The sequence below is a fragment of the Podarcis melisellensis genome (genome assembly GCF_964234715.1).
Source record: "Podarcis melisellensis genome assembly, chromosome: 1".
Taxonomy (NCBI): Eukaryota; Metazoa; Chordata; class Lepidosauria; order Squamata; family Lacertidae; genus Podarcis; species Podarcis melisellensis.
The window spans coordinates 76,230,852-76,248,000 of record NC_138528.1 but is presented as its reverse complement, the minus strand read 5'-3'; the positions used below and the strand labels follow the sequence as shown (position 1 = coordinate 76,248,000).

The 17,149-nt window shown below is 42.4% G+C and overlaps 1 protein-coding gene across 2 annotated transcripts in view; it reads left to right on the top strand.

Moving 5' to 3' along the window:
* Positions 1–17,149, top strand: part of EPS8L2 (EPS8 signaling adaptor L2) — an 86,418-nt gene that overhangs the window by 48,140 nt on the left and 21,129 nt on the right. For both annotated transcript variants that reach the window (XM_081921156.1, XM_081921157.1), the window contains exons 4-8: positions 4,528–4,592; positions 9,123–9,284; positions 10,113–10,262; positions 10,754–10,833; positions 12,374–12,519. In XM_081921156.1, coding sequence (XP_081777282.1) covers positions 4,528–4,592; positions 9,123–9,284; positions 10,113–10,262; positions 10,754–10,833; positions 12,374–12,519 — 603 coding nt within the window. The remainder of the gene's footprint in view (positions 1–4,527; positions 4,593–9,122; positions 9,285–10,112; positions 10,263–10,753; positions 10,834–12,373; positions 12,520–17,149) is intronic.

The window sequence follows — 17,149 nt, the reverse complement described above, 5'->3', positions numbered from 1 at the left end:
TGAGTTATTTCATTCCAAATCTCAAAGGCTCTTTCAGTTGCATGATGAAATGCAGGCAGAAAACCTACTGCTTTGGAGCTATTTCCACATTCCCCCTACCCCCTTTTCTTTTTAAAATAAACCACATTTACTAGTTGGATGCAGAGGAATGGTGGGAGGAACCAACTGGGGAACCACCAAGAGAAGAAGGCTTGGAGCTCAGGGAGTGGTCAGAGGGAAAAGAAGGAGGAAATAAGGAGAAGAGGAAGGTGGAGGTGGCAGAAGCTGAAGAGGTAACAGGGCTTAGTGAGCTGGGAGAGTCTGTGGCAGAGAGCAGTCAAAAATCAGAGGCAGAAGCTGAAGCAGGAGAGTGGGCAGATGAAGGCCAAGAGGCAGATATGAACCAGACTGTTGAAGAGTCACTGGTATCTCCCCCTCTTGCTGCAACAAGCTCCCCTCCTCCTTTGTCTCCCAGAAAGCAATTTCCCCTAATATAATGTATTTTTATATGTTATTCTTATGCATACTTTAGTATATGCATTCTTAATATGTGCATTATGTTATCCCTACTCCTTCTCAATTGATAGCAAATGTGCCAGTCTTCACAGGTGTGCTGCCTGATGGTGATGTGAAATCTGGGAATACAGGTATAAATTATTAATGGTAGTATCCCATGCACGCATACTTGGGAGTAACTCCAACTTATTTCAATGGGACTTGTATCTGAAAAGTATGATACTGCATAGGACTGAGCTGTTCATTTAGAATTAAAATCATACTTCATCAGTTCACTTCAAAGCCTGTGGGCAGAATCTTTCATCTTATTCTATTTTGGTGGCCTCCTATCCTCTTCCTGTGTTCACGGTGTTCCAGCATCAAGAGCAAAGCATGAACACATTCTAAACTTGTACTCCCTGTGATAGGCAAAGAAATTTCCTTGTGTATCTCACCAGGTTCCAGTCCCTTTTGTCAATTAAATAAATGACTGCCTATTTATGAGATTATTTTATTATTAAAATTTAATCTTTCTCCTCACCTAATTCCATCATTTTCACTAGTCTATAATTAAAGTAAAGCTAAGAAACCTGGGGTACGTATTTGCCCTCGTTCAAATTATACCCCCTGAATGTAAGCTAAGATACATGTTTACCATACTGCAGTCTAAATCCTTTATTATTCTAATCCCTTGCTTGGGCTGCTGGCAATATAGAAATTGGTTTTCTGTGACTCTTAAATCTGCAGTAATGTGTTGGTGTGGTTTTGTTTTTGTGTTAAGTTTTTTTAACATGATGCAAACTGATTTGAACTGATGAAAAAGACCTGTAGAAATATTTTAATAAAAAAAAAATAAAGGGCAGGATTCACTAAGGAACCCCATTAGCTGAAGCCGTACATAAGAGCTTTCACTTGCACAACAGGGCTTTCCTCCTCTCCTCTCCTCTCCTCGTACCCCTGAAATTGGCTCTAGTGGGGTCCAGAGAACCTTTAGAACATCTCCCTGGAGGAGGACAAGGGGGGTCATTCCATCTGGAAAGCTTGCATAGATAGAACATTTGTAAAAGCCCAAAGTGGAATCCCACTCATAGTAACTAAAGCTGCAATCCTATACTAACTTGTCTGACAGTAAGCCCCCTTGAATTCAGTGGACAATGTACAAGATTACACTGTAAGCTTCGGCAACTGTTCTTAAAAGATCTGAGCTACCTAGCAGCTTGGGGTTCACTTAGCTCACATAGGAGCTTAGCAGACTTGCAACATGCTTTTCAAGCCCAGCTCTTGGGAGTTCTTACCTTCATGGCCACATGGATGAGGATCTGCTTTCCAAGCTGGAGTGAGAGCAGCCTTAACCATTAAGTGTCTTGCATTCAAAGTGGGCGTGTTACTATTAGCAGGTCTTCCTATAACTGTGATACAGATTTTGAGGAACTAGGCATGGTGAATCGTCTACCAGCCTCTTAGTGACAGGCACCGACTCTAAAGCCAGGTAATCTTCACTAGCTTTTACTCTGTAAAAGTTGTGCATGAATGAAATAAAGAAGATAGGAAAATAAAAAACTCCACAAGAGCAGAAAACTATGGACAGTTGTCATGGGGGACTGACTGATCAAGTCTCATTCCCTGATTAATGGAATGCCTAGCCAAAAATTGTTTTGGAGGGTGGAACTCTAGAACCATATTCAACAGTTCTTTTCTTGCTTGGTAGTGAGTCCTACTGAACATGATGGGGTTTACTTCTGAGTAAATATGTATAAGGTTGCACTGCTAGGAGAGTCTCCTGCAGCCTCAGTCACCTTGATACTGTCAGTATTGTCCAGGAAAGATTCATACACATACAGAAATTTTGATGTGTGCAGTTAAAGTAGGGGTTTTTTAATAGACTTTTTGCAGTTACAAAAGTGATGGGAAAATGCACTCCATCGTGTGGAATAAACAAATGAATAACAGGAAGATATATAACTATTGTGCAAGCAAATTAGGATGAATGTTCATTGTCCCCACAAACAAATCAAAACAAATGCTGAATAAAGACCAGGCATCGTCTAACCTCCACATAAGCTTTGTGTAAGCAAATCAGGACAAATGCTCAATAAACAAGTCATCTGGAGGAGCCCCTTGTGAGCCAGAAATGGGATCTTTTAGAGTACAAGCAGTGTTTCTCAGGTTTTTCTTTTTTAAATGCTGCAGCCCTACATTCTGTGGTATTCTGCATTAGAGCGCGTATATTCCTCCCCTACTTTGCATGTGGTTATTTTTAGCCTTATAGTACAACCCAGATGAACAGAAGAACCCAATCTTCATCAGAGGGGTCTTGTGAGATTTCCACTCTAGCCAACCTGCATTGTTGTGTAAAAAAGATTTGTCATGCCACAGGGAGAGCTGTTCAAGAAAAGCAAGCCCAAAGTCCCCTTGGCAAATGGTGTGTGTGTGTGTGTACTTGTGCAGTTCTTTGGATCTTGATCTAAGTACTTGAATTTAACCAGGTTGATCAGGATTTAACTGGTTGAATCCAGCCACTCTTGCTTAACTGTTTTGCTTAGCAAACCATTCCTGTAACATCAATTCCTCCCAGTAGGAATTGCTGAGCAAAAACATTCTTGTGTGTTCCTTCTCCCGTTCTGTTGTCCTAATGTCCTACTCTTTCCCTCCCTCAACCCTCCTGCTGTCAAGTTATGATTCAAATACCTCTCCTACTTATATTGGTACTGAGCATTGGGGGTTTTATCATTTATTTTTATGGTTATGTGCAGCACAGGGCTATGTACAAAAAACATAACACAAACAACAGTACAAATATAACACAAAAAATAAATATTAACAACTCAGTAAAGCACTTACTCAAATATTTCTGTTGATGGTTAAGCATCCCATTATCAGCCTACAAAATAATAGATAAATAAAAATGCTTTTAATTGATGGTTGAAGACCAATGATGAGGGTTACAGACATGCCTCTGGGGGAGATCATTCCAGGGTGAGGGCCCCACCATGCAGACCTCCCCTCTTCTGGACCAATCTTAAGCATCAACTGTTTCATGGCTTTTGTTTGGGGCAGTGTGACTGGCACTGTGTGTATCTAAGGTTCTACATGGACTACAGTTTTTCTGAGAAGTGCAAGTGACATGCTAAAAGTTATTTATTTCCCACTGTACACATACTATTTTTTCTTTCCCATTATATTATTTATATTTTTCTCACTTTCCTATTCTTTAGGCTGCTTATAGTCAAGGAACCAGTAGAAATCATTTTACTGGTGGCCTTTGAAATCATGGCAACGTGCTTGACTGCCTGTGCAATAAAAATGAGAATGCTGTTAATAACGTATTGCTAGCAGTGTTTTATTAATGCAATAAATGTAAAGGGGAAGGGAAGAAACCAAAGAGCCCATCCGAGTAAGTTATAACTGGGCTTAAGGATCAAGCAAACATTAAAATGGGGGGAAACGTGGGATTCCTAACTTTGTTTATCCCTTATAACATTATTGTGAGAACAATGTGTTTAAGTGGGGGGAGGATTACAGAGTGGGAAAACAGCAAGCTTGAGATAATACTCAGGTAGATGGACTGACATAATAGAAGTCACTTTCACCTATTTATGTGGTTATCACACTTTCTGTAGTAACAGGGCCTTGAAGAGGCAGTTTATACCTTGAAACCAGAAGTGAGCCCAGTGTTAGAGGTGGTGTTTGCCTTAAATGTCCCAAATTCCTGCCCACCATACCTCCTCCATTAGAGCTCTCCTGTCCACAGTCTCCATAATCTCAGCAGCCTGCTTTGTACAGTCACTGGTCCTCTTAGCCTGGGTTGACGCTCTGACCAGCAGTGAGTCTCTAAGGTCTTACACAGGTATCTTTCACAGCCCTGTTGCCTCAGATCCTTTGACATGAAAAATGCCTGTAGTGAAAGGGATGCCTTACAAGTGAGCAATGATGCCCCTCTCTTTGTAGGGTTGGGACCACATATATCCCAAGATGATGTCTACCTTGGCCCTTAGGCTGCTAATCAATTGCCGTAAAAACTAAGCCTCATCTCCTTTCCTTTCCTTTCTGCAGAGCAGAGGAAGAAGTATTCCAATTCTAACGTCATTATGCATGAGACGTCACAGTACCATGTACAGGTGAGTCAAGGAAACTCATATGAATGAGCAATAAATTGCATACAATTAGAAATGATACTGATATTGCACCATTTATAGGAGGACATTGATCCTTCTAGTTACATTTTTATAATCATGCTTCCTGGGTCATATGCTAGAAGATTTATTACAAACAATTAGTAGAAGCCCAACGCATCATATGCTGGAGTTACTGGAAGTTGGTAATAACTCTTGATCTTTGCCCTGCTTTCCCTTCGCTCAGGTGCTGGGGGAAATGTTCACTGGTTTCCTGTTCCCAGTGGCCTTGCAGAGATTATCTAGATCAGTGTTGGGTAATTTTAGGCTCTGTACCTAATAGCCTTACAGGGAGGCCCTTCTTTAAATGGTGATGTGCATGACTTCACTTACAAAATGTGATGGGGGCCACACAAACAACACATACCTGGGCAGGGGTGCCAACTTGAATAAACTATTGGGGGGCAAGTAATTGATCACAGGATGGGGCACATCATTTGAATGGCAATGACCATCAACTTGGGGGGACGCTACCCCCTCAAATATTTTATTGGGGGGCAAAGGGACCTGGGCCCCTAGAAGTTGGCTCCTATACATGGGCATGTGCTTTACCAGTCTTTGCTGTTACATCTGCTTCAGCCCAAGCTGCACAAATCCTGGGAAAATGGCTTCCATGTGGCTAAGGAAAGGTGCAAAGGCCTCTCCAGCTTAGGATCATTATTGATTTTAGTGCAATGCATAATGCAACTGTTCCCTTTTGATTTAAGGATTCATTTCTCTTTCCTCCAGAACACTTTTTTTAGCAAAGGATACTGCACCCTCCAGAAAGCTAACACCTTGGACAAGGATATTTATGTCATTTGTATCCAGCTTCCCTCAGGGGAACTTTACCAAGGGTTCATCTCATGACATGTTATCCTCATAACAGTCTGGGGCAGGTTATGCTGAGAAAGGGTGACTGACCCAAGTCACTGAGCAAACTTAATGGGTGAATTGAATTGAGCCACTGCGGTCTCCCCAGGCCAGTTCCACCCCACCCCACTGACTCTGTTATGACCTATATTGACAAATCATCATCAATGTCAAAGTCAAGGAGTGCTGCATGACAATGGGTTCTTATATATGTAATTTTCTTCCACATGTGGCTTAGTCTCAATGTAGGTCATTTAGTCCCTGGAGATGTGAATATCTGGGGTGTGTTGCCTTTGGGGAGGCAGAGGGAAAACAGGTTTCTCTCCCCCTCCAATCAAGGCCTGACATGCAAAAACTTGAAATTCTCTTGGAGGAAGGGAATTGGAAAGAAAACTGATAAAAGACGGTCTTTTTCAAAATGAGTGAAATGATGTTTAAGCAGTGTTTTAAAATAATATTGCTACACATGTATACACACTGCCACAAACCTTCTGGAGCCAAGACACTGTGGTAGTAATGTTAGTGGTAATAGTTATGCTGCTGTATTTGTCTGGATTAGAATTTAAGCAGGACTTGGGAAAGCTCTGTAAAATATCCTGTGAATGTAAGAAGCTGAGCTGTATTGAATAAAATAATAGTTTTATCAAAGCCAGTTTTAGCTACTCTGACTGACAGCAGTAGCTCCCCCAAAGATCCTTTCCAGGGCTGCCCTTTGAGGGCCAATCTAGGTATGCCCTTATGTGCATCTTTACGTGTAATTTGCAGGTTTTTTTAAATGCAAATTGCATTAGTTGTATGTATTTATGGATCAAAACTAGGGTTGCCATACATCCAGAACTTCCTGGACATATCCGGAATACTGCAGTCGGGAAAATCTGGATGTATGGCAACCCATGTCGGCAGTTTCATTTTTGGTGATTTTCCTTTGAATAGCTCAAAAAATCAACAACAACAAAGTTCAACAAGTTTTCCCCAAAAACGCAACAACTTTTCTGTCCTTTCTTCTTCTGCTGCGATTCTAAAGAAAATTCCTCTATTGACGCTCCTATTTGCTTTGCAGGAAATTCCCCACTGGAGCCATTGGTGGATAACAATTAGACCCAGGCAGCCAGTTGATGCTATTTTAAAGATGCATTTAACATCACTAGTTTGACCCTGAGACCCTTGTAACTGAAAATGCTGTGGGTTAATTTAACAAATGTGGCATAGACTAGCCTTCCCCAACCATATTCCCTCCATATGCTTTGGACTACACTACAAGCCCCATCAGTCCTGACCACCATCAGGGCATCAGGTTGGGAAAGGCATGTGTAGACTGTGTTCACAGGTTTGTGTGAACATGTGAATGAGAGGTGATGGGACTGCCAGCTGCTGTCCCTTTCCTCTTTACACATTCATTCTACATGGATGAAAGCACAAACGCTCCACTTGTTTAGATTGCATGTTTAAATACTACTCTGTCTAAAACCGGCAAATAATAATCTGTTCCCACACATTTAAGAAAAAGGAGCAGATGGTGTAGCACCTAGGAAGACTGGAGCTGTATTTCCTTCCTTTTAAAGAAATCAAGCACTGGACATATTTTTTGCAAATAAGCAATAAAATCATTGCAGTCACTTCCACTGGAAAGTAGACTTTACTCTCTCCTGCAACTAGAATGCATTTTGATCTCTGTTAATTATGGTTGCTCAGCTGTAAGCTGTTCTTTCCCCTTGAACTTTAGTCAAAGCAAGTGTGATAGCTGTCAAATTGGCAGTTTGTTCACACACATAGATATGCACCTGTATCTATCTATAGAGACAGATATTTACCAAACAGCATGTTTTTTAATCTTCCATTCTGTGCAGGTTTGTTGTTAGATTTTTGACTTTGTCAGTAAGCATAAAGGGTTACATCCTTGCATGACCAGGAGAAAGCCTGCACAACATATGTTTTCCTCCCCCTGTAGCCTTATGCACCCTGCAGAAAACCTCTCTAGGGAGTCAGGGGGACATGCCAAACATTGTGGGCTATGTCTTATGTGGCATCACCAAAAACTGGATGGAGGAATCTGGTTGCAGTGGAACACAAAATCTCTCCACTCAGTTCAGGATGATTCTGTACCACCACCCTATATGACACAGCCCACAATGCTTGGTACATTCCTCTTACCTTTTGGAGAGGTTTTGGAGAAAGATCTGTTGTGCAAGCTTGCTTTCTGCACATGTTGGATACAACTCTAAAATAACAGCAATCATTATCTTGCTCTATTGGCCCTCATGAAGCCTCATGAAGGTAGGTGGAAATGACAGCTCCATATGAGCATAGCAGTTGTGCACAGACCACCGCCAACCGCAGCAACCCTAAGAGTGCCAATCTTACTCTAACAGTTCAAGGTCAACTATATGTTACATCGTTTTAATGCACCAACCTGAAGTAAAGACATCCTTATGTGCCCTATTCTATTGCAATGCCTTCTTGGGAAGGGGGCCTAGTCTTTTGGGTTTTCAAAATGGCATGTGTTTCAGGACTGAGGGAATAAAGCAGGTCAGGGTGTCAGCTTCTGTTGTCAGAATGGGGTGGAGGGGAGGAAGGTGTGAAACTGAGTTCTTGGAGAAGAGTTTGCCAAAATTTGAACACTGCTAATCTGGCAAGCTGTTTCCTTTGCGGTGGATAGCGATGGCATGGATTAAGTATAATGTGAGAAAGGCCAATGTGCTCTCTTGCACTTGCTTCATGCTTCCCTCTGCTGGCTGATAAAACCACAGAGGGAAGTATTATGCGATTTTTACTAAGACCAGGAAGAACAACTGTTCTAACTGGCAACAATGGCAGTTCCTTGCACTGCCCAGTGGCATTGCAGTGTTGCTTGCTCATGGCATTGTTATCAATACAAACCATACAAGAGCAGCCTGTGCATGCAGATCCTGAGGTTTAGAGATCATGTCATGCTATAAAAGCTGAATGCTTTCTTAACCAGGACAACAGGTTTAGAGCTGAGCTGGAAATGACTGCAAGTACAATCATGCCTGGCTGACTTTCTACTGCCTGGAGAAAGCTACATTCCTAGCACTGGCACAAACACACAACTATGCAGTGTGGAGAGATGGAACTAAGAATAGGTCAACGCACAACATTACATTGTTTAGTTGTGTGCCTAATGCTGTTTTAAGTGTTCACCTAAAAATGGGACATGCCAATGCAATCAGCACATGTTTACAAGTATGTGCTTACAAGCAGGTACACGAGGAGGGAGCCAGCATTGGTCTGCAGGCCAAGTGTACTCTGTGGCAAGTCCAGTTTTGATGCCTTGTAATGTGATGTTTATATATGTACTGGAATGATCATCATCATCATTAGAAATTGTTTTGTTCACTGCTGTCAATCAAAGCAATCAAAGGAAGGTAGACCTGTAGGAAACATTTCTGTTTGTAACCACACCACAGAACCGGGGGGTTGACCAGGCACCGCTGTGCAGTTGTATGTGGGAAGAGTAAAAATCCATGTTGCTATTAGCTGCTTTTGTTATCCAACATAGTGACTGCATGAATTTTCAGCTCACATGGATTAAAATGGCTTGTGACCTCCTGCTTAATTGGGATACTTTCCTTTCACCTCGCCCACCATTGTTTTTCCCCTTTACAGCATTTAGCCACCTTCATCATGGATAAGAGTGAGGCCATTGTAACAGTGGACGATGCCATCAGAAAACTCAAACAGCTGGCTTCCAAAGAGAAGATCTGGGCCCAAGAGATGCTGTTGCAAGTGAATGACAAATCCATCCGATTGCTGGACTGCGAAACTCAGGTAAGCAGTAATTCACCATTCATATAACAAAAGCTCCCATAGAGATATCAAAATTTTGAAAAGAAGGGGGTCCATGGCTTGGATTTTGCCAAGCATGTAAACTGGGGGATCTCCCACAAGACTCTCTGGCTGCATACACACCGTACATTTAAAGCACCCCCCCCCCAAAAAAATCTAGGGATCTGTAGTTTGCCCTTTACACAGCTGCAAGTCGCAGCACCCTTCAGAAACTGCAGTTCTTAGGATTATTTGGGGGAAGTCATGTACTTTAAATGCGTGTACACCGTCGGCTAATTTTGCTGCCGCAAATGAACATGGCTACACCTGTGGGAACAGCTTCTGTAGTGTTCCAGATCCTATTTCTGGCTGGGATTTGGTAGAGTATGTTACTCATGCACACAAGTTGTCTCTGCAAACATAGAAGTGACAAGTCTTTAAGACATTGTATTTTGACATGATGCTCAAGATTGATAGCAAAGGGAGGAGGCAATACAATGAAGTTTTGTTGGCCTCCTTACAAAAACTTTGCCTCTCTTTCCTACCAGCTAAGAAACGCCCAGAAACTTCACATGTGCCAGCAACAATTTTGTCCAACTGCCTTCATGCAGCTGTAGCTACTAATGGATTTAAAGTACACTGAGTGAATCAGATGCCATCGTCTTCATTGCCTTTTTTCCAGGAATGGTTATTACAATGAATAAATGCAGCTTGTAACTAAATGTGTCTGTCTGTCTGTCTGTCTGTCTGTCTGTCTGTCTGTCTCTCTCTCTCTCTCTCTCACACTCACTCACTCACTCACTCACTCTCTCTCTCTGATTTGCCTTTCAGGAAGAACTAGAGGACTTCCTTCTGCCAACAGTCCAGCTCTGCCAAACTGTGCTGAATCAGATGCGGTACTCATCCATACTCCTGCTAGTGTGTCAAGACTCAGAGCAGCACAAGCCTGACATTCATTTCTTTAATTGCGATGAGGTGGAGGTAAACAAGGGTGGGGAGAGGAGGGGAGGAAAAAACAACATGGTATATTTTAGCAGCTTGGTGCTAGATGAGAAAATGTTGGTGTGCAAGCATGACTCCACTGTGACCGTGTTCCAGCTCTGCAGCCACACGCAAGCAAGGATCTCCTGTTGTCAATATTAGCAGAGAAAAGCATTTCTTCTATCCTCAGTGCTTAATGTGCAAGGGAAGGGATGTGCATACAGAAAACTCTTGATGGCAGGCAAGGACTGCAGGGCAAAGCTTTTGTGGGAGCGAATCTCACAAAATCTTTGCAATCACATATGGAACTGTGATTTCTAGTGTATTTGTAGCTGCAAAGCTAACACACACACACAGCATAATACAATGAAACATTTTTTAATGCAGCATTTGTTTATAAGACCTTGTTCCATTTGCATTCTTACATGCATTCTTAAATTTCTGCCATGAGCCATTTCTTCTCTTGAGACCAACCTGATCTTGTATTTTAGGCAGAGATGGTACATGAGGACATAGAAAGTGCACTTGCTGACCATAAGTTTGGAAAGAAGATACGGCCGCAAACTCTCAAGTAAGTGGGTTCTGTGGACAGGCAAGCTCCAGCAAGTAAACTGGGAAGAAGCTTCGCTTGCCCTACTCTGCAGAAGTCACAAAGCTCATGATCTACCCTTAATTTAATTTCCTGCTCCTTTTAAGTTATTGAAGTACTAGGTGTGTCCCTTGGAGGTGAACACATTAGGATTAAAGGACAGTAAAATTAGGCACAGCCTTGTGAAATTTTGAGTAACAAGGGCAGAGAAACAAGTAATAATAATAATAATAATTTTATTATTTATTCTCCAGCCATTCTGGGTGGCTTACAGCATATGTCTGGTGCGCTGCAAACTTCATCTGGCAGCACAAACTCTTGTTTGTCCAAGGGATTATTTTTTATACCCCAACTTCTAAGGAACATGAGTCATCTTGATGGGTTCCATTTAGAGATACAATATCCTGACGATACTAGGATGTGCCCACATTCAATCCTATCATATACTGAAGCAATTCCCCTGTTGTCTTTGAACTAGACTTCATTGTTTATTTCTCTCTTTCTTTTACTACATGGAAATGGGAATTGTTGGGACTTTAGTGAATGAATTGCATAAATCTCATCTTGGCATGGTTAAGTTCACTCTCTGCTTTACTCATGTTTAAGCAGGGAGATGATGTGGGTAGCACAGGTATCATGCTTAATCCCCATGCTAGCACTACATCTTGCTGTGAGCCAATGGCAGTTGCCCAGGGAAGTACATAATGTACCCATCCCTTCTGTGTGGTCTCCCTGTTTAAACATTACCCAGGCAGTGTGGGATACAACCCCCACAGAAGTGGCAATCCACAACATTAAACCAATATAAAAACTAGACCATGTACTGTACAATATTGTCATGGCTGCTGGCCTGCCATTCCCTTTTAAGGTGGATTAGGAAACAATTTCTTGATAGTTGGGAGTCTCCCAGTTTGGTTCCTAAGATGTTACTTTAAGGAGGTTGACAGAAGGAAAGTTCCCCATCCACCCTTCCCACTTCAGCCATCTGCATCCCTTTGCCCGAAAAGCCTTGCTGAATATCATGGGTGGGGGATTCCTTAGCGATGTGGGAAGTGGGAAACTTATGCAGGAAGGGGAGAGTCACCCAAAATCATCCTGGGATTTTAAGTTAGGAAGTTCACAGAGGGAAATGTCCCCATCCTCTCTTCCACCCAGAATCCCTTTCTGCCCCCTCTCACATTGTTGAGGAAGGGTCCCCTGTCCCTTCGATGCAGCCAGAGTTGATATTCAGGGATCTGCCTAGTTAGTTTGCTTCCACTTATCCTCTGCTGGTGTAGTTGTAAATAAAGCAAAGACCCTGTGTTACATTTAGCTAAGAAAATTAAACCTGGTAGCTCCTACCTTGCAACTTTTCACAGGTTAGGGGGGAGTGCATAAAAGTATTATTGGTTGTTGCCAACTGTTTAGCCCACACCAGTATGGGCAGCAGCAGGGATATCATAAATGACTACCCAGAACCTTGTAACTGTAGTCATAGACAGGGTGTTCTGGTAAAAGGAGTGATCCATTGCTTCCTTTGCAGGGTAAACCAAGAGAAGATTAAACAGAGACAATCCATCCTCCCACCACCTCAAGGGCCAGCTCCAATTCCTTTCCAGTATGAAGCAAGAGGCTCACCAAAGAACAACCAGAATCGAGTGGCTCCTCCTTCACAGCATCATGAGCCAGGTATAGAAGGCAGTTGGTGACTAGTTCAGATTGATGACTAATGCAAGCATCTGCTTTGAGTTGTGACTCACCCAGAAAGTCTTATGTTGCCCTAACATGATTAGGCATGTGCTGTTTCCCAGTAGAACAGGAAAATCTCTATTCATCTTCATTGATTTCTCCATTTTAACCACTCAGGTAAAATAGCCCAATGCCAAGTATTTATTTGGCTGTAGTAATTAAAGCAAAGGATCCTTAAACTGAAAAGCATTTTTAATAGCTTGAATAATGCTTATTCATTGTACTAGGTGCTGTATGCATCCAGAGTATATTATAAATGAGACTGAATCCATTCCACCAAGGATGCACGCATTTCCGACAAAAGTTAATTGTACTGATTTTTCAATGCCAGCCTTTTTCTGTTGGCCCCCAGATGTTTTTTTACTACAACTTCTATCCCCAGCCAGTGCTGGGGCTGATGGGAGTTGTAGTCCAAAACATCTGAAGGCTACAAGTGGGGAAGGCAACACTATGTGATAGCATTGTCAGGTCTCAACCTAGAGAACCATCATTTCTGCCTATCACCCCACAGCAATGATAAAGGATGCAGCCATGACTTCTCTCATCTTATTCCCACAGCCCAGCCTCCTCTCCCCGCCTGCCCCACTCCTGTACTGCAACATGAGGGTCCTGCTTGCTCCAGTGGGTAGGAAGGGAGAGCAGATGATTCTGGGCTGCTTACAGCACATAAAAAAGGGGAAACATTAGACATTAAAAATTTCCCAATACAGGGTTGCCTTCAGGTGTCTTCTAAAAGTCAGATAGTTTTTTATTTCCTTGACATCTGATGGGAGGGCATTCCACAGCGTGGGTGCCACTACCGAAAAGGCCCTCTGCCTGGTTCCCTGTAACTTCACTTCTCACAGTGAGGGAACTGCCAGAAGGCCCTCGGAGCTAGACTTCAGTGTCCGGGCTGAACGATGGGGGTCGAGGTGCTCCTTCAGGTATGCTCCATCAAGGACACTGCAAGAGGAAACAATATGTTTCTACCAGCCTGCTGTTTTCATACAGACTTAAGCACAATTTGATGGCATACAGCTTTTCTCAACATGAGATTGTTAGGAAAGTCTGGAGAATTTCTACTACAGAATAGCAGAAGGACCAGAGCAGAGGTGGCACCATTCTTTTGTGAACAAAGACACTATGTGTTTTAATAGCTGCATGACAGGCAGCAAAGCAAAACACACTTTAACCCAGGGGTCAACAAACTTTTTCAGCAGGGGGCCGGTCCACTGTCCCTCAGACCTTGTGGGGGGCTGGACTGTATTTTGAAAAGAAAGAATAAATGAACTAATTTCCGTGCCCCACAAATAACCCTGAGATGCATTTTAAACAAAAGGGCACATTCTACTCGGGTAAAACACGCTGATTCCCGGACCATCCACGGGCTGGATTTAGAAGGCGATTGGGCTGGATCCGGCCCCCAGGCCTTAGTTTGCCTACCCATGCTTTAACCCATCATGAAGAGCTATAGCCAGAGGGAAAGCATTACCTGTTGACGTGTAGCTAGTCAGACTGAAGTTAAAAGAATTAAGCCATTCACTGAAGTGAAGGCATGTGTGCTGTTTTTATTGTGTACTGCATTAATTCACCTTTGAAAACTTGTTCAGACTGAAAGTCTCAAGCTGCCTTGAACGTACTGTATATTGGACCAAAAACATCTTTCCCCTAGAGATAATTTAAATGGTTAAATCTGCTGGTCTCTGATCCAGAGAAATATTGTGCTATTTTAAAATCTAGTTTTGCATAATGGAAATAATGTAGAACTGTAATGGGAGATGGGTGTTTTGATGATGTTCATATAAGTAACAAATATCTTTGCCGTGCCATCAATCAGATGGGTACAGAAACCTATCAGCCTGTGGAATCAGCTAGTTTCCCAGGTGATGTGTACCTGTGTGTTCCAGAATGACTTGAGCTATGAGTGTAGCTTATTGGCTGTCCACTCAGAAGAGAAAAAGAGAGCAGCAGAACTTGCAGAGAGTTGTTGTTTTTTTTTAAAAAAACCCGCTCCTCATACTAGCACCCCCAAAATGAGAATTGATGCTCGTTGTCTTTTTGAGAAAACTAAAAATACATTGTAAGATTGATGATGTTTCCTAGTTAGTCCTCACCCCCCGAATATCAGTTTTCACAGCACATTTTGTCGATGTTTTCATATCATACTTACTGATACTAAAGCGATTTTTGCTTTCTGCACTCTGAAAAGATGGAGTTGGACATGTACAGTGGAGTACAGCAATCCTCTGAATGAAAAGTGAGGGCTTGATGCAGCAGCTTCCTCGCTAAGGCATACTTAATACCTGCCTGAACGAGTCACTTAATTCCCTGACTTGGAGATGACATGACATGTAGGCAGATGGGCAGTGGCTCAATGTCAGTCACTCCCATTTTCTGTATTCTGGCTCTTTTGCCCGAATCCTTGCTTCTTGCCACTGAAAAATTATCTAAACCCTTAAAGAATTCGTTTCCTTCTCAATCTTACAAATGCAAAGTGGGTGGGTGGAGGAGTGTCTACCAGAAACATTGCATACACTGCCTGTTGAATTTCTGCAGGTTACTTTTACATTTGTCTCTTTGTTTATAGTATGGGGTGCTTACGCACATTCCACCAACCACTTTGAAAAACAAATTGGATTCTGCAGAGGATTGTACAAGTTCCTACAGAGTTCCTCTTGAGTTCTATTTACGTCTGTATAAGACAGCAGTCAGCTAGAAATCCTTGCAGCCTGAGGCCATTAGACAGTTCTGTATTTATTTTTGTCCTAATTTGTCTTAAACCTGCCCATCCCTCATCATTTTGATCCTTTCTGTGCTACTAGAAGGATGTGAGTGATGGGCGGTACGTGTAGCCTCCCATGTGCCCGTGGCTATTGTTCCCTATTGCATTTAAAGCACTAGGAGACCATTTTAGCAGCCATGGCTTCCTCCAAAGAATCTCAGCTACTGTAGTTTATTAAGGGTGCTTCAGGTTGTTAGGAAACCTTGATAGAGCTATAATTCCTGGAGTGTTTTGATAATCAATTCCTTTTCCCATGGCACTCTGAGAATTATAGCTCAGGGCAGGGAATTTGGGTCTCCTAGCAACTCTCAGTACCACTAACAAAGTACAGTTCCCAGGATTCTTTGGGGGGAAGCTATGACTCTTTAAAATGGTATAATATTGATTTAAATACATAGTGCAGAAGGGGCCTAAATGCTTTGCAGTTAAGTCTAGGAAGTCATGGGAGGTCAAGGGGACTTGGAAAGGGTTGGGACATGTCACTTTTTAAAACCTGGCCCTGCTTTTGTGCCCATAAGAGCAGCCTGGCACGCTCTCTTTCTTCTCTTTGGCAATCACTCATAGCCAAGTAAGATAGTCTTCCATAAACACGGTTTTAACAATGAGTCCGTAAGTGAGTGTGGAGGCCAATTCTGGATCCACATGTCCTTCCACAGTGGGGACATTGGTTTCCAGGTGGGAGTTGATCACGGTGTGGATTTGCCAAGTGTGCCTTCCTCTTAGCACATTTCTCCCTTGCGTCCTGAGTTTGAGTGTCTTCAAAGCCCATAACACCTTTGGTAAAGGCTGTTCTCCAACTGGAGCGCTCGCAGGCAAGTGTTTCCCAATTGTTGGTGTTTATACTACTGTACTATTTTTTATATTTGCCCTGAGAGAGTCTTTGAACCTCTTTTGTTGACCTCCAGCATTACGCTTTCCATTTTTAATTTCGGATTTGGCAGCTAATGGGTTGTTTCTTTTTAAAATTTTGCTTAATATCTGTACATTAGACTCCCACTTAATTCACAAGAGCAGGTGCCATAACAAAAGTTGGCAGTCTTGGCCTCAAATATACTGGCGATGTAATTGAACCATTGCTTACAATCCCATGCTGCTCATGGCCTCTGCTTTTTATTTCTTTCCTGCCAGAGCTCCTTACTTATGGCAGAATGTGAATTTTGCATGCTGACACAAATTCACTTCAGCATGAGAAGAGCATTTCCTCCCAAGTTAATCCCTAACCTTGCCTATGGAAAATAGCTGAGTTTCCACCCCATTTTTTAAGTTATTAATTTGAAGGACATATGGGGTGGGCAGGATGAACTCTGCGAGTGTGAGCACCAGGATTCTGGACTGGATCAGGTGCACTATATGCACCATCTGTCCCTGGCACACTGACTCTTCTTGTTCAGGAATGCTGTTTTCAAAGCAACCAGATTCCACTTTGTGGCAAAGACGTCAGCAAGTATGTGAACAGGAGTGCTCTGATAGACATTGTTTAGTTGAGCTTTCAGAAAGACTCCTTCTGAGTGACTTCACATTGATGGGATAAGAGGAGAGATCCTCTCATGGACTTGTAACTGGTTAAAGAATTGAGAGTAGGAACAAATACATAGTTCTCAGAAAGGAGGGATGTCTCTAAGAATCTGTACCAAGATCTGTGCGTCTTAACTTGTTCATAAATTATCTGCAGTTAGAGGTGTGAATTGAAGTGGTGAGGTTTGCTGTTGGCACCAAGTTATTTACTGTAGGATGTTTAAACGAAAAAGGAAGAGATAGCAAAAAAGATCTGAAAGGGTCTTTCCAAAATATGTGAATGGGCATTAAAAT